The sequence below is a fragment of the Pongo pygmaeus genome, chromosome 16 (genome assembly GCF_028885625.2).
Source record: "Pongo pygmaeus isolate AG05252 chromosome 16, NHGRI_mPonPyg2-v2.0_pri, whole genome shotgun sequence".
Taxonomy (NCBI): Eukaryota; Metazoa; Chordata; class Mammalia; order Primates; family Hominidae; genus Pongo; species Pongo pygmaeus.
The window spans coordinates 94,875,270-94,896,792 of record NC_072389.2 but is presented as its reverse complement, the minus strand read 5'-3'; the positions used below and the strand labels follow the sequence as shown (position 1 = coordinate 94,896,792).

At 41.6% G+C, this 21,523-nt stretch overlaps 1 protein-coding gene across 10 annotated transcripts in view; it reads right to left on the bottom strand.

The window, feature by feature from the left end:
• Positions 1–13,269, bottom strand: part of FANCI (FA complementation group I) — a 73,109-nt gene extending 59,840 nt beyond the window's left edge. For 2 of the 10 annotated variants that reach the window (XM_063652914.1, XM_054450358.2), the window contains exons 1-2: positions 11,598–13,269; positions 7,944–8,046 (exon numbers count right to left, since the gene is read on the bottom strand). In XM_063652914.1, the coding sequence (XP_063508984.1) occupies positions 7,944–8,027 (84 nt within the window). In that variant the 5' untranslated portion in view covers positions 8,028–8,046; positions 11,598–13,269. The other 8 variants (XM_054450359.2, XM_063652919.1, XM_054450360.2 and 5 more) reach the window with 8 other exon arrangements.
• Positions 13,270–21,523: the final 8,254 nt, after the last annotated feature.

The following is a 21,523-nucleotide window of genomic DNA, read 5'->3' as shown; positions in this document are numbered from 1 at the left end:
CACAAGAACACAGGTGATACCGTGTCATTCTCGGAGTATCACATCAGGAAGCACATGATGTCCATCTGTCCCTCGTTGGTGATATTAATTCTGATCCCACTTTATAATTACTTCCCCCACCCTGTCCCTTTGCCACCAGTAAGCAATTTATAGGGAGACACTTTTAAGACCATGCAAATATCTTGCTCCTCATCTAATTTTCTCCCTGTAAAATGGAAAAGCCCAGCAGAAACCACTGTTACCAGGTTATCAAAGTCAGTATCACCAGGAATAACACTGACATCAAGAGCTCAGTGATTTGATACACTAAAAAGGGCATGGTACCATTTTTGTGGTCCTTACGCCAGGAATACATGACACTGGTCCAATCATGAGACACTGCCAAACAGGCCCTAATTGAGACACATTCAGCAAAACAACTAATCAATACTCCTCAGGGCTATCATGATCAACAGAGATAAGGAAAGACTGAGAACTATTGCAGAGTGTAGGAAATCAGGGGGAAATGACAACTAAGAGCAATGTAGGATGCTGAGTGGGATCCTGGAACATAAAGAGAACATTAGTGAAATAATTACTGGGGAGAGGTGGAATAAGGTTCTTAGCTTCATTAATTGTATCGTATCAATGTTTTTAAAGTCCCCCTGGATTTAGCATCCATTGGTATTTCTTGCCTGGTTCAATCTTTACTATGACAATTGCAAAGTAATGATTTTCCAACTCCTGCACTGTAAGCAAGAGAACTCCTTTCTACCCATGTATTCATTCACTTACTTTACTTACCTTACTTAGAGACAGTCTTCTTTGTCACCCTGGCTGGACTGCAGTGGCACAGTCATACCTCACTATAACTTCAAACTCCTGGGCTCAAGCAATTCTCCTGCCTCAGCACCCCTCCAGTTAGCTAGGAATACAAGCGTGTGCTGATATGCCATGCTAATTTTTTAAATTATTTTTTTGTAGAGGTGGGTTCTCACTATGTTGTCCAAGCTGGTCTCAAACTCCTGGACTCAAGTGATCCTCCGTCCTCGAACTCCCAAAGTGATTTATTTATTATTAGTATGGACTTATAAATCTCTGTATTTTTCAATGGTTCATTACTGAACTTATTTTGATGCTCTAATAGTCCCAGATTTGGCCAAAGGGAAACCCTTCAAGCTGGCTCTTCTGTCTTTGTGACATGCCCCCATTGTCTTTTTTGAGCACTTCTTTACTTTCTGGTATAGCAAGATGTTCCAGGGTCATCTTGTATCCATCCTGCCCACGCATAAACTTAGCCATTTCTCTGAAGAGCCCTGGTTCCCTTGAGTGAGGAATGGTTATGAAAGAGCAAAGATCTAGGCGATGGGTGTGTTTGTTGTTACTATGGCATCTTTTTAAAATTTATTTATTTATTTTTTTATAGAGACAGGATTTGACCATGTTGCCCAAACTGGTCTTGAACTCCCGGACTCAAGTGATCCACCCACGCAGTTTCCCAAAGTGTTGGGATTACAGGCGTGAGCCACCGCACCAAGCAACTATGGCATCTTTGCTTCATGGTTCTTTCAGTGGAGAGAGCCAGGAAATGTATGCATGTTTATACACATAAAAATATACATGGGGCCAGGTGTGGTGGCTCCCGCCTGTAATCCCAGCACTTTGGGAGGCCAAGGCAGGTGGATCACTATCTTTCATTTTAATTTATATTTCTCTTATTATGAGTGAAGTTGAGCATATTTTCTTATGTTTAAGGCCATTTTTATATATCTTTTAGTGATTATTCTCATGTTTTTTGCCTTTTTTAAATACAATTTTTTTTATCTCCACCCCCCCAAGTTATTTATGAATTAGGGATATTAATCCTTTATCTGTGATACGTTACAAATATTTTTTCCCAGTTTGCCATTTGTCTTTTGACTCTGCTTATGGTATTTCTGGCCACAAAAACTTTTTAACTTATATGTAGACAAACTTATCTTTCATTGCATCTATATTTTGTATAACAGTTAGAAAGCTTTTCACTGCACTGAGCTTAAAGAGAAATTCATCCATGTCTTCTTCTAACATATACTTATTTATTTATTTATTTATTTATTTTTTAAGAGACAGAGTCTCACTTTCACCCCTGTTGAAGTGCAGTGGCACAATCACAGCTCACTGTAATCTCAACCTCCTGGCTCAAGCGATCTTCCCACCTCAGCCTCCCAAAGTGCTGGGATTACAGGGATAAGCCCCTGTGCCCAGCCCTAACATTTATTTAGATTTGTTTTTTACATTTAAATTTCTGATTCATTTGGAGCTTTCTCTTGAATATGAGAAACAGATCTAATTTCATGTTTTTTCCAAATGTCCATCCAGTTGTTCCACTATCATTTGTCAAAGATTATCTTTATTTCAGTGTTTCAAGATGTAATTATATACTAGATTTTACTTGTAGTTGGGTCTATTTTGAGACTTTCCATTCTTATGCATTACCTGTTCTATTCTTTGTATCCTATTCCGTTTCTGTTCATCTACTCATGTACCAGTACTGCACTCTTATTTATAAAAGTTTTTGTGGTGTTTAGTCTCTGCTATGGTTAATCCTCTCTCAGAGCTCTTTTCAGCTTTTCCCTAACTATTCCTGTGTGTACAATTTGCTATATGAATTTTGCAGTCAGCTTATCTAGTTAGACAAAATAGCTCAATGGGATTTTTATTGGTATTAAATTGATAAATTAACTTTGGAAGAATTGACATTTTCATGATGTTGAGACTCCCCAATCAAGAACAGGGGATATCTTCCTAGTTTTCTACTTTTGTCCTTTAGAAGTGTTTCATAGTTTTTTTTCACATGGGTTTTGGAAATTTCTCAGGTTTATTCCTGTTTTAACTTTTCTGTTGCTATTGTAAATGGGGCTTTCTCATTTACTGTATCTTTTTTTTTTTGAGACGGAGTCTCACTCTGTCGCCCAAGCTGGAGTGCAGTGGCGTGATCTCAGCTCACTGCAACTTCCGCCTCCCGGGTTCAAGCAATTCTCCTGCCTCAGCCTCCTGAGCAGCTGAGACTACAGGCATGCACCACCACGCCCAGCTAATTTTCATATTTTTAGTAGAGTAGGGGTTTCACCATCTTGGCCAGGCTAGTTTAGAACTCCTCACCTCAGGTGATCCACCTGCCTTGGCCTCCGAAAGTGCTGGGATTACAGGCGTGAGCCACCTTGCCAGGCCAACTGTATCTTCTAACTGGCTATTATGTATGAATGCTACTGATTTTTGCATATTAATTTTATATTCTGCTACTTTGATGAATTCTGTTTATAGATGGTTTTATCACAGATTCTCCAGGGTTTTCCAGGTATACTATCATGCCATCTACAAAGAGAGACGTTTTATATTTTCTTTTTTTTTTTTTTAGATGGAATCTCACTTTGTTTACCCAGGTTGAAGTGCAATGGTGCAATCTGGGCTCACTGCAACCTCCACCTCCCAGGTTCAAGTGATTCTTCTGCCTCAGCCTCCTGAGTAGCTGGGATTACAGGCACACAACACCATGCCCAGCTAATTTTTATATTTTTAGTAGAGAAGGGGTTTCACCATGTTGGCCAGGCTGGTTTCGAACTCCGGACCTCAAGTGATCTGCCCACCTTGGTCTCCCAAAGCGTTGGGATTATGGGTGTGAGCCACTGCACTCAGCCTTTATTTTTCTATTATTATGCCTGTGATTGTTTTCTCTAGGTTAAATGCATAGGTTAGCCAACCAGAACATTATATAGTAGTGGAGACAGCAGGCATCATTGCTTTGTTCCCGGCCTTAGAGGAAATGTCTCTATGGTTTCCCACTAAGATGCTGACTCTAGAATTTAGATACATACATTTTATGATGTAAAGGAAACAGCCACCCATTCTGATTTTTGTCAAGTTTTTATTAGGAATGAGTGTTGAATTTTGTCAAAGGCTTTCTCTGATCCATGAAGATAATCGTATAATCTTTATAGTAATATACTTTCAAATACTGAACCAACCTTGTATTCCTGCTATTAAATCCCACTTGATCATGGTGTACTTTTTAAAAATGTGGTGTTGCAATCTGTCCCCTAATATTTAAGACTTTTATATCAATATTCATAAGTTACATTAGTCTATAACCTCTTTTTTCTATGCTATCTTTATGAGGTTTAAGGTTATACCTGATAAAGATAGCATAAAAAAATCAATGTTATATTTGTTTAATTCAATGTTATACTTGCTTCATTCAAAGAACTTGGAAGTTTTCCTTTATTATTTATGCTCTGAAACAATTTATGTAGCATCAGGACTATCTACCTGATCTCTAAAGGTTTGACAGAAGTTTCCTGCCAAACTATCTGGGCCTGGTGTTTTTGTATGAAGTAGTTCCTTCTTAACTTTCTCTTTTCTTCTATGGAAACTGGTCTGCTTAAGCTTTCCATCTCAAATTGGCTCAATTTTATTAAACTGTACGTGCCTAAGAAATTACCCATTTCCTCTAGGTTTTCAAATTTATTTGCACAGGAATGTACTGTAGTCTCACAGTATTTTTTGAGATTTTCTCTGTATTAACAGTATTTCTCCCTTGTCATTTCTCATTTTGTGCATGTTTTTACTCCACTGTTTTGATTATTATATTAATTAATGGTGTTTTTTTCCCCCACCAAGAACCAAGATTTTGATTAATTTGATCCACTATTTTTCTGTTCTCTACTTTATTAATTTCCACTTTTATCTTTAGTAGTTTCTTGTGTTTTTTGTTGTTGTTTACTTTCTCTTTTTTCTAGGTTTTTGAGTTGGGAATTTATTTATTTTCATTATTTCATTTGTATTGATTTCATTATTTCATTTGTTAAACACTTGTTTTTAACATTATTCCATGGATTTTAACATGTAGTATTTTTGTTATCTGTAATTATTCTCCAAAAATCCTGTAATTTCTGTTTGTATCTCTTTTCATCCAAGAGTTATTTAGAAGGTATTTTTAAATTTTTTTATATATATATATTTTTATTACACTTTAAGTTCTAGGGTACATGTGCACAACATGCAGGTTTGTTACATATGTATACATGTGCCATGTTGGTGTGCTGCATCCATTAACTCGTCATTTACATTAGGAATATCTCCTAATGCTATCCCTCCCCCCTCCCCCCACCCCACAACAGGTCCCGGTGCGTGATGTTCCCATTCCCGTGTCCAAGTGTTCTCATTGTTCAATTCCCACCCATGAGTGAGAACATGCGGGGTTTGGTTTTTTTGTCCTCGCGATAGTTTGCTGAGAATGATGGTTTCCAGCTTCATCCATGTCCCTACAAAGGACATGAACTCATCATTTTTTATGGCTGCATAGTATTCCACAGTGTATATGTGCCACATTTTCTTAATCCAGTCTATCATTGTTGGACACTTGGGTTGGTTCCAAGTCTTTGCTATTGTGAATAATGCCACAGTAAACATACGCGTGAATGTGTCTTTATAGCAGCATGATTTATAATCCTTTGGGTATATACCCAGTAATGGGATTGCTGGGTCAAATGGTATTTCTAGTTCTAGATCCCTGAGGAATCGCCACACTGTCTTCCACAATGGTTGAATAGAAGGTATTTTAATTCCAGGTAAAAGTGTCTTTGTTTTTTGACTTTTAGTTTCAGTTTTCATTTCCAGTTTTATTGCATTGTGATCACAGAGAATAGTTTGTAATAATTCTACCTTATGGGACCTACCCATGTTTTCTTTGTGCTCTAGTATATGACACGTGATTAATTTTTATGAACATTCTATGTGTTTAAGAAGATAATATATTCTTATCAAAGTTCTCTGCATATATTTTAAATATTCTTTATATTTTCCACCTCTTTACAATCTGTGCTTTATTTAGTTATCCTCAGCTCTGTATTCCACTTTACTAATTTTCTCTTTAGCAATGTTTTGTCTACTGTTAAACCATTTACTGAGGTTTTCATTTCAAGAAGTTTTCTTTGATGGTTTTCTAAATCCATCCCTTATTTTGTGGGTTCTATTCCTTCATTTACATCTTCAAATATTTTAAATACTAGGTCAGGCAGAGTGGCTCACACATGTAATCCCAGCACTGTGGGAGGCTGAGGTGGGTGGATTGCTTGAGCTCAGGAGTTCAAGACCAGCCTGGAAAGCATGGCGAAACCCCATCTCTGCTAAAAATACAAAAATTAGTTGGACATGGTGGCACATGCCCGTACTCCCAGCTACTCAGGAGGCCGAGGTGGGAGGATCGCATGAGCCCAGGAGGTTGAGGCTGCAGTGTGCCGAGATCGCCCCACTGCACTCCAGCCTGGGCAAGAGTGAGATCCCACCTTTAAATAAATAAAGTTAAATATTGTATTAAGTATTTGCGTTAAATAATTAAAGTTTTTTTTCAGATTGCTCTAAATCCTTGAATATGAATTTTCCCATTTCTGGTTGAGTCTTTCTTGCCACAGGACTTCTTTATGTGTTTTATAATTTTTTACTCTGAGTTCATCTTCTGTGGAACATTTTATCAAATGAACTGCCTGCATATATTACTGACATGCTTAACAAATTTGTAGAAGATAAAAAGGTGATTAATATGGTCAGCAGAATCATACAAAATTATCTTGATGGAGTAAAACAAGATGAATCCAAAAAAGATGACAGTTAACAGATATAAAGTTTGTTGTTCTGGTAGTTGTTTTTAGAAACTGGGTCTCACTATGTTGCCTAAGCTGATCTCGAACTCCTGGCCTGAAGGAATCCTCCCAAAGTGCTGGGATTACAGGTGTAAGTCACCATGCCTGGCCTATATATAGTTTTTAACATGGATTCTAAAAGGACTTCAGAGATAAAGGAAACTTAGCTTAATATCAACATTTACAAAAATAAATATAAGAGCAATGAGACTACAATATAATGTTGCTGCCAAAAAGCTGATTTTGCATTAATGGAAAAATGAGGGAAATATTAGCATTACTCTATCCTAGAGTCAGAAAACATCTGGAACACTGTCTTCAATTTGACAGTGTTCATGCCTTCAATTTGAGGCATGAAACTTCAAATAAATAATTTAAATGCTAGTTTCAATCAAATCTTGTCTATAGAATGATTCAAGTTACAACTCATGCAACAAGCCATCTCAAAAAATAGCTATAAAGGCAATCTTGGATAATTTCAAAGAAAAAAAATCAAAGAGCAACGCTGCATCAATTCCTAGTTAGTATGTCAGATAACACAGACTAAGATGCACCTTGCTTCAATAACTACAACACTAACACATAAAAATTCCCTTAAAAACCTAATACTCATCAATTGACAGAAAAAGGAAAAAAATCCCATGATACTCAATGTCTTTACTTGTTTATACATATACCTTGAAGAGGGATTCTTTTCCAGGCAGGGACCTGGATAGGATGAGATCACTTATGGAAAAAGGAGCAGTATATCAGCTGAGAAAGAACATTAGGAAGAATAAACAGCCTAACATATAAGGCAATTACTATCCCATTTTATAATCCTACACTTATAGTGAAAACAGAGGCCCTAATTTTTACTAATAATTTCAAAATATTTTGCTGCTTATAAACTTAATTTCTTTATGGAAAAATACAGAGAAGCATCAAAATGCAAAACTAATGTCTCAATCAATAATTATAGTCTGGATATTATCTTCAAATAGATTGTTCTAAGGACCATAAAAGTATACTAATTTGCTTTTATAAATACAGTTGTAAAAGCATTCTATTCTTAAGCTATTTCAGGTTTAAATTTGGTCACAAATGCCCTCAAGTTGTCTATTTCTCTCATTCCCTCACCCCAATTTCTTTACATCTATAAATTATTATTAAATAAATCCTTGTCTCCTACAGTGAATGAGGAGTAGATGAAGAAGCAGCATAATTTTTCTTTCTCACATGTCCTTTGAATGTGTCATCATGCCTGACATTTACTTTTAGCAGAACATGCTTCCCAATACTCACATCACCTTCTCTCAGGGTTTGAAGAAATTCTTGCAGTTTGTCTGCTGTTTTTTCTGCTGCTAGAGATAAAATCTTCTGGTCCATTGTTGCTCATATCACAGAACTACAAGGGAAAAACGTCAGAGGTGGGTGAAGATTCCAGAAATAAACTTGTTTTTCCTTCCCTGTTAACGGAATATTTCATACCTATTATGCAAAGGGTGCTCAACAAACTTAGGACTAACTATCTTTGAGTAGGTGATTCTTTTTTCTTCTTCTTCTTAAGCTCAGTGGCAAGATGATTCTTAACCTAACCAAAATAATCCTGAAAATTCCCTGGAATTGCCTTATTAGGAAGCTGTATTCTAATCAAGTGGTTTCATAATTTTTGCCCACACTTGTTACCATCTACTCACCATACTACCTAGAACAAAGCTTCCATTTAACAGCATATCAAGTATGTAATACATTATATATTATCATAAGCATGTAATAAACTATTTGACAAATAAATGAATAAACCAATAGCACTATAAATGCTATGTGCCAATTAAATGGTATAAAAACAAGTGAGAAGGGGAGCCCAAGAGTGTGAGGCCGCAGTGAGCTATGATCATGCCACTGTACTGCAGCCTAGGCAACAAGGTAAGACCCTGTCTCTTAAAAAAAAAAAAAAGAGGCCGGGCACCGTGGCTCACGCCTGTAATCCCAGCACTTTGGGAGGCCGAGGAGGGCAGATCACGAGGTCAGGAGATCGAGACCATTCTGGCTAACACGGTGAAACCCCGTCTCTACCAAAAATACAAAAAAAAATTAGCCGGGCGTGGTGGCGGGCGCCTGTGGTCCCAGCTACTCGGGAGGCTGAGGCAGGAGAATGGTGTGAACCCCGGAGGCGGAGCTTGCAGTGAGCGGAGATCACGCCACTGCACTCCAGCCTGGGCGACAGAGCGAGGCTCTGTCTCAAAAAAATAAAGAAAGGAAGAAAGAAAGAAAAGGTGAGAAGTTAACAAGGTAAAAGATGCAACTGTGTTCTTAAATGTCAAGCCTTCCCAGCAGAGGAAAGCTTGAACTAGAACTTAGAGATTAAATTTAGATAGTCATGACAACTAGGTTGTATACATTATGGAGAAGGGTATCATGAACAAAGGCATTCATATGGGAAATGAGAAATTTCTTTGGGGAAAATGAGTAAAATGGCTGAGGTAGAATCCAAGTGGGAAAACAGTGAGTAGGAAGGCTGGAAAGATAGGCTGGGAGTAAACAGGTTAAGGAATTTAGATTCTATTTCGTAAATTACTGAGAACCATTAAAAAATTCTGAGCAAAAGACAATCTCACAAGATTGCAAGTGTTTGAGGAAACAGAACCTAGCATCTTTGTGCAGATTAAAGTGGGGAGAAGGTAAGGAGAAACAGCAAATGCTAAGAGACCATCTGGAAGTTATTTTAGTGGAAATGATAAAGACCTGTACTAGGGTGGTGACTGGAGAATAGAAAAGATGGGATGAAATGGAGGCACATGAAGCAGATAGAATTCAGTGAGTAGCTATGAAAATAGAAGGGGGAAGTACAGCCTAGTAGAAAGAAAATCTGTTCCTCCTCTTCTTCCTCCTGTGTTTCCCGTCTCCATAAATGGTACCATCATCCACTCAGCTGCTCAAACCAGAAACCTAGGTAACATTCTTAACAACTTTGCCTTCATCCTTCACCACATCCATTACCAAGTCCTGTCAATGTTACCTACTAAATATCTCCCAAATCTGTCTACTTTTCTCCATCTCCACTACTGACACATTACTCCAAACCACCACCATCTCTCACCTGAACTACTGCAATCGTTTCCTAACTTGTTCCCTTCTATGCAGCAACTAAAGTGATGTTTTTGAAACACAAACCTGATTATGTGACTTATCTTCCCTCCATGCCATCCTCATCTTAAAGGTCTTCAGTGGCTTCCATTGCTTTATCAGTCCAAAACCCTTAAGTAAGGATAAAATAAGTCCTGCAAGTTCTGACCCATGCCTACCTCCCTTTCATCATTCTGCTCCAGCCATGCAGAACTGCTTCCAGTCCTTCAAATCTCCAAGTTCTTTCTGCCACAGGCCCTTCCACATGTTTCCATCTGGAACTTAAATAAATATTCCTGCTTCCATCCACTGCCCCCCAATCTTTTATTACTAATTCCAACAAATCCTTCAGATCTCAGCTCAATCCACATCTCCTCAAAAGCTCAGTCTAGGCTGGGCGCAGTAGCTCACGCCTGTAATCTCAGCACTTTGGGAGGCCAAGGCGGGCGGATCACGAGGTCAAGAGATCCAGACCATCCTGGCCAACATGGTGAAACCCCGTCTCTACTAAAAATACAAAAAAAAAAAATAGCTGGGCGTGATGGCACGCATCTGTAGTCCCAGCTACTCGGAAGGCTGAGGCAGGAGAATCACTTGAACTCAGGAGGCGGAGGTTGCAGTGAGCCGAGATCGCACCACTGCACTCCAGCTTGGCGACAGAGCAAGACTCTGTCTCAAAAAAAAAAAAAAAAAAAAAAAAAAAAAAGGAAAAGCTCAGTCTAGGTTAAACGTTCCCTTAGTACATCCTCTCATGGTACCAGTAAACTCTCTTACATACTGTCACCAATTTTTAATATTACATGTGTAATTATCAGATTAACAAATGTTATCTCCCACTAGACTATAAGTCCCCTAAGGACAGGGGCCGTAGCTGGTTTTATCACTGTATCTCTAGCACTTAGCACAGTACCTAGCTCAAACCAGGTAACAAATATTTGTTGAACAAATTATTGAACCCCTGTAATAGGGAAAACACTGAACCCAGCACTTTACATTCATTAACATGACCCCCACACCACCACCTACTAGGTAGGTGTAATATTAGCCCCATTTTAGATGAACAACTTTTGGGATTCAGAGATTAGGGAATTTCCCCCAAGATTAGAAGGCTACCAAGTGGCAGAGACAGAAGTGAAACCCAAGTCTGTCCAGCTCCAGACTCCAAGATCCCATGCTTTTGAACTACCGGACGCAAACAGTACACACCAACCTAAAAAGGTGTCCAGCCAGAAGAGGCAGGCGGCTTCGGAGGGGGATACGTTTAAATTAACCTAGGCACATTTGCTAAAATCATCCTAAAACCAGAGGTAAGACCAGAGGCGGGTGGCCGTGAATTCCCTGAACGCGAAGTAGATTCCTTGCCAAGAGACGCCGGAGAGCATCAGAGATCTGAAGCCAAGATCCGAGAATGGCAGAGCCCCGCCGGCGGGAAATGCCGCGGCCTTCCCTTCCGGGTTCTTCAGTTAACAAGCCGTGAGCGCAAATACAGAAACTATAACACGAAGCAGCTGGTGATGGAGACCGCGACCGGACAACAAATGCAAAGCAAGGTTACGGGAAATTTCTCAGAAGTAAGAGCTGAACCTCGGCCAAGGGGGAAGAATTTAACAGAAGGGGCTCCGACTGAGGCACACCCCTAGGAGGGAACTGCGAAAGCTGAGGCAGACGGCGGGAGACAGCGGAACGCGTCTACTTTCCACGCCAGAGAAAATACCAGAACGCCAAGTCAGGACACGAGCCTCCTTTCCCCCACAGAACCGCTCCCTCCCAGGGGCCCAGTCCCACAGCCCGAGCAACTCGCGAGCCGCTCTGCAGTCACCTCGGCCTCACCTCCGCCACAAACTTCCAAAAATCCCGCTCAACCCAACGCCGCCACACTTCCGTTACCCGTAACAACAAGTTCCGCCCTTGCGGCTCACTTCCGCCGTCCGGGTGCCTGCGGGCGGGGTGTACCATGAAGATTGAAGGGGTGCCGGGAAGCGTGCGGGAGCGTCCCAGCTCACAGTCGGAGGGGGGCGCTGCTTATCCGAACTCGCGCTCGGGACCGCCGATGAGCACGCGCGGTGGGACCTGAGCGTGCCCGGCGCGGTGTCCCGACAGGTTCAGCTTCCCTCGTGTCCTGTTGAGGGAGTAGTCAGTGCGGGAGGGGACTCACAATTGGTGGCCCCGCAGGTCTTGGCATTGGAAAAGCCTGGAAGGCAGAGGCGGATTTCATACTCCACCTTGTGCCAAGGGACGGTAACCCCTCAGATGTGAGCCCTCTGTGGCTAGGGGTCTTAATGGACTTTTGGGAGTTGTGGTTTTTGTTTGTTCTCTGTTTTGTTTTGCGCTCCCCTTGCGTAACCCCAGCGTTTAGTGCATAGCCTGGCAAAAGCAGCGAATGTTTGTTAGATAAACAACTGACAGTGGAGCGAAGACCGACAGAGGGTGGGCCGAGATTCTATTTTGGGTTGAGGGAGCACCTTGTGCAAAGGGTCTGAGAGCGACGAGCAAGCAACAGAGCCCCTGGCCAGTTCAGAAGGCGAAGGTGCTCGGTGGGAGTGGGAAGGCGGGGATTTCTAACTCCTTTTCATATTGGGGGCAGTGGGGAACGGCTGAAGGGGAAGGACATGACTGTGTTCGCATTGTAGAATGCTGTCTCAGGCAGGTGAGTACCGCAGAAACTGTTCAAAAGAGATGAGCCAGGTGGGGCGAACCGAAGGCAGGACCCCTTAGGAGACTGTAAGTTGTCCCAGAGATAGGTGGTGGTGGCCCAACCTTGGCAATGGGGACAGAAAGGAGTGGACCGCATGTGAAAGAGATTAGGAGGTAGAGATTTAGGAAGCCCAAATATCCGGATTTGAGGGGGTGTGGGAGTTGTTGAGGAATGTTCAGGCTTGAGCGACTGGGGTTGGAGGGGGGGAGTTAATCCTGCAGTTGACTAACACAGGGAGCACAGGAAAAGGATGATGGGGTGATGATGAGCCCTTCAGAGTTGTACTCACTAAATTTGAGGTGCCTGTGGGATGGCAAGTGAAGGAATGCAAAGATCAGGGAGCATTCAGTCTGGAGCCTGACTCGACTCCCAGCCCTCGGGGGTAGAACGGGTCTACATGGCCAGTTATCGAAGAAACAGAGCTATTGGAGGAGAATGGTGCCTCTCAGCTGTGTAGACCTGCTCCTTGCTTGTGACCCTTCAGCATTTTTTTCCTTCTACATTTCTGTCCCAATACTGAGCTGTGATGTTTAACTAAAACACGACAGCTTGAGGTAGAAGATGATTCCTGAAAGGAACCCTTTACCTTGCCAAGGAAATAAATGACTTTGCCTCATCTCCCCACAAAATCTCCCAGGCTGCTTCTGGGATTCAGCCATGAATCTGTGGGTCTGGGTAGCTAGAACAAGCTCATTAGCCTCTCCGAGCCTCCACTGACGCATCCCAGATCTACTTACTGAATTGCCTGTGTGTGTACCCACTGGCATTGATGCTTCAGGGTTCTTGTCTCCCCTTGTTGCACGAATGCATCATCTGTGTTTTCCATTTGCATTAATAAGTGTTACGTATGCAAAAGAAGAGAAGAACAGATTCATTCAGATTAACAACAATGGTTTTTTCACGCTGGTGCAGGCTTCCTTAACTAAGGAGCAAATCTTATCCGTCTGGTTCACCGACTAGACACTATACACTGAGAAACTAGTGATACACTGATTCTAGAAAATACAGCCAGTTAAAAACAGGTTTACAGTAATGGAACTAAATGTTCTTCAGACCTTGTCAATAGTACTTGTTTAACAACATTATAGCTACTAATATTTACAGGAGTCCAGAGAAAAAGTACAAATGGAAGCCCCTTAGCATTCCCAACTCAGTCCTGCAGTGTGAGGTCTCAGGCTTCCTATACGTGCATGTGGACACCCAGCCTGAAAATCCACACCATGACTCCCCCACAAAGCTGCCCTGTAGCCACCCTTTGAGTCTAGGGCTGTACATACTAGCAGGTCCACTCTAGGGAGGGTGGACCTAGGAAAAGGCCTATCTGGGCCCTGGAAGCAAATTTGAGGATGGTTAAGTAGGTACCTAGAGCATGATCTAAAGGAAGGTGGGTGGGCACATCCTCTAGGTTCCTTGGACTCTGGGCAGAGGAGGACTAATAAGGCCCCCACCCAGCCCAAGAGCTCCAGTTGCTTGGGATTAAGGGCAGTACTGCTTGAGAGAATGATCAAGGTAACACATATAAAGAGCCAAACTTAGAAGCACATGAAAGTGTTATTTCCTTCCAGCAATCCCACTACTGGGTAAATATCCAAAAGTATTGAAAGCAGGATCTCAGCAAGATATTTGTATATCTATGTTCACAGTAGTACTATTTACAATAACCAAAAGGTAGAAACAACACAAATGTCCCTCACCGTATGAATGGATAAAATGTGGGACATATGACCCGGCGCGGTGGCTCACACCTGTAATCCCAATGCTTTGGGAGGCGGAGGCGGGCAGATCACGAGGTCAGGAGATCGAGACCATCCTAGCTAACATGATGAAACCCCATCTCTACTTAAAAATTACAAAAAATTAGCTGGGCATGGTGGCGCGCACCTGTAGTCCCAGCTACTTGGGAGGTTGAGGCAGGGGAATTGCTTGAATCCAGGAGGCGGAGATTGCAGTGAGCTGAGATTGCACCACTGCTCTCCAGCCTGGTGACAGAGTGAGACTCCATCTCAAAAAAAACACAAAAAACAAAAAAACTGTGGGACATACATACTATGGAATATTATCCAGCTTTAAAAGGAAGGAAATTCTGACACATGCTACAACATGGATGAACCTTGAGAACATTATGCTAAAGTGAAATAAGCCAGTCACCAAAAGACAGATACTAATGTACATGATTCCATTTATATGAGATATCTCATCAAATTCATAGAAATACTCCGGGCACAGTGGCTGACACCTATAATCCCAGAACTTTGGGAGGCCAAGGTGGGTGGATCACCTGAGGTCAGGAGTTCAAGGCCAGCCTGGCCAAAATGGCGAAAGCCTGTCTCTAGTAAAAATACAAAAATTAGCCAGGCGTGGTGACGGGCGCCTGTAATCCCAGCTACTGAGGAGGCTGAGGCAGGAGAATTGCTTGAACCCAGGAGGCCGAGGTTGCAGTGAGCTGAGATCATGCCATTGCACTCCAGCCTGGGTAACAGAGCAAAACTCCGTCTCAAAAAAAAAAAAAAAAAAAAAAAAAAATTCATAGAAACAGAAAGAAGGATGGTGATTATGGGGCCTGGGGAGAGGGGAAATTAGTTATTACTTAATGGGTACAGAGTCTCAGTTTTGTAAGATGAAAAAGTTGTGGAGATCTGTTGCACAACAGTGTGAATATACTTGACTTTACTGAACTATACACTTAAAAACCGTTAAGATGGTAAAAGAAACAAACACAGTACTACCTGGATAGCTCACAGGTTTGTTAAGGAGAACTGGTTTACTCCATCTGGAAGAAATTCCAGTTTGGTAGAGTTTGAGGCAGAGGTTTAACTGCTCACTCTTTATAGCACCAGTTTGTAGAAAAGTGCCTGGCATAAGGTAGTGCTTCATAAGGTTTTTGTTGTTGTTGTTTGAGACCTGTTGGGAACAGGCCCCCAATCTGGCCACAAACTGGCCCCAAAACTGGCCATAAACAAAATCTCTGCGGCACTGTGACATGCTCATGATGGCCATGATGCCCACGCTGAAGGTTGTGGGTTTACTGGAATGAGGGCAAGGAACACCTGGCCCGCCCAGGGCGGAAAACCGCTTAAAGGCGTTCCTAAACCACGAACAATGGCATGAGTGACCTGTGCCTTAAGGACATGTTCCTGCTGCAGATAACTAGCCAGAGCCCATCCTTTATTTCAGCCCACCCCTTTGTTTCCCATAAGGAATACTTTTAGTTAATCTATAATCTATAGAAACAATGCTTATCACTGGCTTGCTGTCAATAAATACATGGATCAAACTCTGTTCGGGGCTCTCAGCTCTGAAGGCTGTCAGCCCCCTGATTTCCCACTCCTCACTCTATATTTCTCTGTGTGTGTGTCTTTAATTCCTCTAGCGCTGCTGGGTTAGGGTCTCCACAACCGAGCTGGTCTCGGTAAGTGGTACCCATACATGGGGCTCTATCCCAGGTCAAAGTGTCGCCAGAGCAACAGTTGGAGAACGTGGAATTAAGCTGGAGGACACCCGAGTACTATTAAGCAATGCCCATGGTGAGTCAGAAAAGGAACACAGAAGCATCAGGGTAACAGTGGGACAAGTGTGGGCTCTGGTTTGTTCCACCTTGGGTCCTTTTCACACTAATGATGAGGAGGAAGGAAAGTATAACAAAGTAACAGAAGAGGTAACAGCAGGTTTGTTTGCCAGCTAAAGCTAAAGTGGCAAAGGAGGAAGAGGTTCATCCCTACCCTTCTGCACTCCCTCATTATTTTGAAGAAAAAGAGTGGCCTGACCCTCCAGATCTTTCCTTTCTGGAGGACACTGGGTGAAAAGTAGTTGCCCCAGTGACTGTTAAAGCAGTTCCTTGAGCGACCGCTCTCAGTTCTATTCAGGCAGGAATTCAGCAAGCTAGATGAGAGGGTGATATAGAGGCTTGGCAGTTCCCTGTTAGGATACACCCCCTAGATCAACAGGGAAATATTATAGCTATATTTGAGCCTTTTCCTTTTAAGTTACTCAAAGAATTTAAACAAGCTATTAATCAATATGAACCAGGTCTATGCCTGAAGTGTAAAAAGGAAAACATTGGGCTAATCAATGTCACTCTAAGTTTGATAAAGATGGGAACCCAATTTCAGGAAACGCCATGAGGGGCCCGTCCCGGGCCCCGTTCCAACCGGGGCATTTCTGGCTCAGGCCACTCATTCACCCCTGTACAATGTCTGTCCCCCGCCACAGCTGGTAGTGCCACAGTAGATTTATGCTGCACAAAAGCTGTGAGTCTTCTGCCTGGGGAACCCCCGCAAAAAGTTCCAACAGGGGTCTGTGGACCCATGCCAGCAGGGAGGATAGGATTACTTCTAGGTAGATCTAGTTTAAATTTAAAAGGACAGCAAGTACATACAGGAATCATTGACTCAGGTAACAATGGGGAAATTCAAATTGTTATATCTACTTCTGTTCCCTGGAAAGCAGAGCCAGGAGAGCACATAGCACAGCTCCTGATTGTGCCATATATGGAAATGGGGAAAAGTAAAATTAAATGAACAGGAGGATTTGGAAGCACAAATAAACAAGGCAAAGCAGCTTATTGGGTGAATCAAATTACTGATAAATGTCCTACCTGTGAAATAACTGTTCAGGGAAAGAAATTTAAAGGTTTGGTAGATACAGGAGCAGACATTTCAATCATTTCTCTATGACACTGGCCATCTGCGTGGCCAATTCAACCTGCTCAATTTAACATAGTTGGAGTTGGTAAAGCCCCTGAAGTATATCAAAGTAGTTATATTTTGCATTGTGAAGGGCCCGATGGACAACCTGGGACTATTCAATCAATTGTAACTTCTGTACCTATAAATTTATGGGGAAGAGATTACAACAATGGGGAGCACAAGTTCTAATTCCAGAGCAATTATATAGCCCTCAAAGTCAACATATGATGCATGAAATGGGGTATGTCCCTGGGGGACTAGAAAAAAATTTGCAAGGTTTGAAGGAACTGCTTCAAACGGAAAGACAAAGTTCCTGCCAAGGTTTAGGATATCATTTTTGATGGCGGCCATTGTTAAGCCTCCAGAACCTATACCTTTAAAATGGTTAACAGATAAGCCAATTTGGATAGAACAATGGACGCTGAGTAAAGAGAAACTGAAGGCTTTAGCGGACTTAGTTACTGAACAATTAGAAAAAGGACACAAAACTCCCAATATTTTCCCCTTGGAATTCTCCAGTTTTTGTAATTAAGAAAAAATCAGGTAAATGGAGAATGTTAACTGACTTAAGGGCCATTAATTCAGTTATACAACCTATGGGGACATTACAGCCAGGACTGCCTTCTCCTGCTATGATTCCCAAAAATTCGCCTTTAATAGTCATAGATTTAAAAGACTGTTTCTTTACTATCCCCTTAGCTGAGCAAGACCGTGAACAGTTTGCATTTACAATACCTGCGGTAAATAACCTGCAACCTGCTAAGTGTTTTCATTGGAAAGTGTTGCCACAAGGCATGTTAAACAGTCCAACAATTTGCCAGACTTATGTAGGGCAAGCAATTGAACCTACTCATAAAAAATGTTCAGTGTTACATTATTCATTATATGGATGATATACTTTGTGCTGCCCCTACTTGAGAAATATTACTCCAATGTTACGATCACTTGCAAAATTCGATTTCTTGTGCTGATTTAATTATAGCTCCTGACAAAATTCAAACTACTACTTCTTACTCCTACTTGGGGACCTTAGTAAATGACACTATCATTGTGCCACAGAAAGTAACCATACGTAGGAATCAATTGAAAACATTAAATGACTTCCAAAAATTACTAGGGGACAGTAATTGGATATAACCTGCTCTAGGCATTCCTACCTATGCCATGAGTAAACTATTTTCTATCCTTAGAGGAGATCCTAGTCTCACCAGCCCTTGGCAATTAACAAAGGAGGCCGAGGCAGAGTTACAGCTGATTGAAAGGCAAGTGTATAAAATGCGAATAAATAGAATAGATCCAGAAAAGACTCTAAATTTGCTAATTTTTTCAATTTAGCACTCACCTACTGGTGTTACTGTCCAAGAGCAGGACATAGTAGAATGGCTTTTTCTTCCACATACTAATTCATGGACTCTAACTCCTTATTTGGATCAAATTCCTACTATGATAGGAAATGGGAGAACTCAGGTTGTTAAATTACATGGATATGATCCTGGAAAAGTTATTGTCCCTCTCACAAAGGCACAAATACAGCAAGCTTTTTTTTTTCTTTTTTCTTTTTTTTTTTTGAGACAGAGTCTCGCTGTATCACCCAGGCTGGAGTGCAGTGGTGCAATCTCAGCTCACTGCAAGCTCTGCCTCCCAGGTTCACGCCATTCTCCTGCCTCAGCCTCCCAAGTAGCTGGGACTACAGGCACCTGCCACCACTCCTGGCTAATTTTTTTTTTTTGTATTTTTAGTAGAAATGGGGTTTCACCATGTTAGCTAGGATGGTCTCGATCTCCTGACCTCGTGATCTGCCCACCTCGGCCTCCCAAAGTGCTGGGATTACAGCGTGAGCCACGACACCTGGCCAGCAAACTTTTATAAATAGTCTTACTTGGCAAGCCCATTTAGCTGATTTTGTGGGTGTTCTTGATAATCATTTACTGAAAACAAAATTATTTCAATTTTTGAAATTAACTAATTGGATTCTCCCTAAAATAAGTAATTTAAACCAATTTAAGGTGCTGAAAATGTATTCACAGAAGGGTCTAGCAATGGTAAAGCTTCTTATTCTGGGTAGAAAGGTAAAGTTTTTCAGACGCCCTATACTTCAGCTCAAAAAGCCGAGCTTGCAGCTATAATTGAGGTATTGACTGCTTTTGATATGCCTATTAATGTGATTTGTGACTCTTCATATGTGGTTCATTCCACACAATTAATTGAAAATGCTCAGTTACGATTTCATACAGATGAGCAACTGATGACTTTATTTACCCAATTACAAACAGCAGTTAGGAGTACAATGCACCCTTTTTACATCACTCACATTAGGGCTCATACACCTCTTCCAGGACCTTTTACTGAAGGGAATCAAATGGCTGATCACCTAGTTGCTACTGCAATATCTAATGCTAGACACTTTCACAATTTAACCCATGTTAATGCCTCTGGTCTCAAACGTGGATACAGCATTACCTGGAAAGAAGCTAAAGCTATTATCCAACGATGCCCAACTTGCCAAATGGTACATTCCTCATCTTGCATAGGAGGAGTTAATCCTTGAGGATTGGAACCTAATTCTCTTTGGCAAATGGAAGTCACACATGTTCCCTCCTTTGGGAGACTAGCTTATGTACATGTATGTGTGGACACCTTTTCTCACTTTGTCTGGGCTACATGCCAATCAGGAGAGTCTTCTGCCTGTGTTAAACGTCACCTTGTGCAGTGTTTTGCAGTGATGGGCATTCCAGCTTCTATTAAAACAGATAATGCCCCAGGCTATACTAGCCAAGCTCTAGCTACATTTTTCTCTATATAGAATATTAGACACATTACTGGCATCCCATATAATTCTTGAGGACAAGCCATAGTAGAAAGAATTAATCTCTCCCTGAAATGACAATTGCAAAAGCAGAGTGGGGGAAACAGCGACTACAGAACACCCCATAAGCAATCGAATCTAGCATTATTGACTTTAAATTTTTTGAGCCTGCCTAAAGGCCAGATGCTATCAGCAGCTGAACAGCATCTACAGAAACCAGCTGCAAAGACAGAAGCAGAACAACTGGTTTGGTGAAGAGATCCAATAACAAAAAGTTGGGAAATAGGTAAAATAATAACTTGGGGTAGAGGTTATGCCTGTGTTTCTCCAGGCCAGAATCAACAGCCAAGTTGGATACCATCGAGATGCCTGAAACCTTATCATGAGCCAGATGCCGAGGAAGAGATTCCGGGAGGACCCCGAGGATCCTCCGGTTGCAGCCATGTCAAGACTGATGCTGAGAAGGACCCCAACTGTCATGAGCAATACCTGCTGAACTCAGCCACCTACCTGGGGACAGATCAAGAAGCTGTCACAGATGGTGGAAGAAAATCTGAGGAAAGCAGGATAACCAGTCACAATGAGTAATTTAATGATAGCTATGATAGCGGTGATCACATTGCCATGAGCATTCCTTCAACAAGGACTGACACAGAGAACAATTATGCTTATTGGGCATATTTATCAATCTTGGCTGGCAGTAATGCCTGGATGTAATCACTCTATGACACAGTTACACATGCTTTCTGATCTCAGTATTTACTATAATAAATCTGCTCCTATAATCGAGGCATACCGCCCTCAAAAACCTATTTGTAAACAGAATTGGACCTGGCCAGAAATAATTAATGTACTTGTTTGGGAAGATTGCACTGCAGAACAGGCAGAGGTGCTGTGCAACTATTCCTATGGAATCATTATCGATTGGTCCCCTAAGGGGATGTTTAACTTGAATTGCACTTCTCAGTCTGCATGCCATGGCCACACTATGTTCAGCTGGTCTAAACAAAATGGTCAGATGGTAGAAATGGTAAGAAATACAGCAAGAGTTCCTATTATCTGGAAGCATGGCAGTATAGTAGCACCTCAACCTCAAATGATATGGCCCGCTGTAGGAGCTAAACATAAGAATTTGTGGAAACTATTAATGGCTCTTAATAAGATCATAATGTGGGAAAGAATAAAAAAGCATCTAGAAGGACATTCTACAAACTTGTCTTTGGATATTACAAAATTAAAAGAACAAATATTTAAAGCATCCTAGGCACACCTGACCTTAATGCCAGGAACTGGAGTGCTTGAAGGAGCTACCGATGGATTAGCAGCGAGTAACCCATTAAAATAGATAAGAATACTTGGAAGCTCTGTGATTTCAATGATGATTGTGCTTTTAATCCACATAGTTTGTCTTTGTATAGTCTGCAGATGCAGATTCCTATTCCTGTGAGAAGTAGCTCACTGTGATAAAGCTGCCTTTGCTTTTATTGTCTTGCAAAAACAACAAGGGGGAACATGTTGTGAACAGGCCCCCAAATCTGGCCATAAACTGGCCCCAAAACTGGCCAAAAAC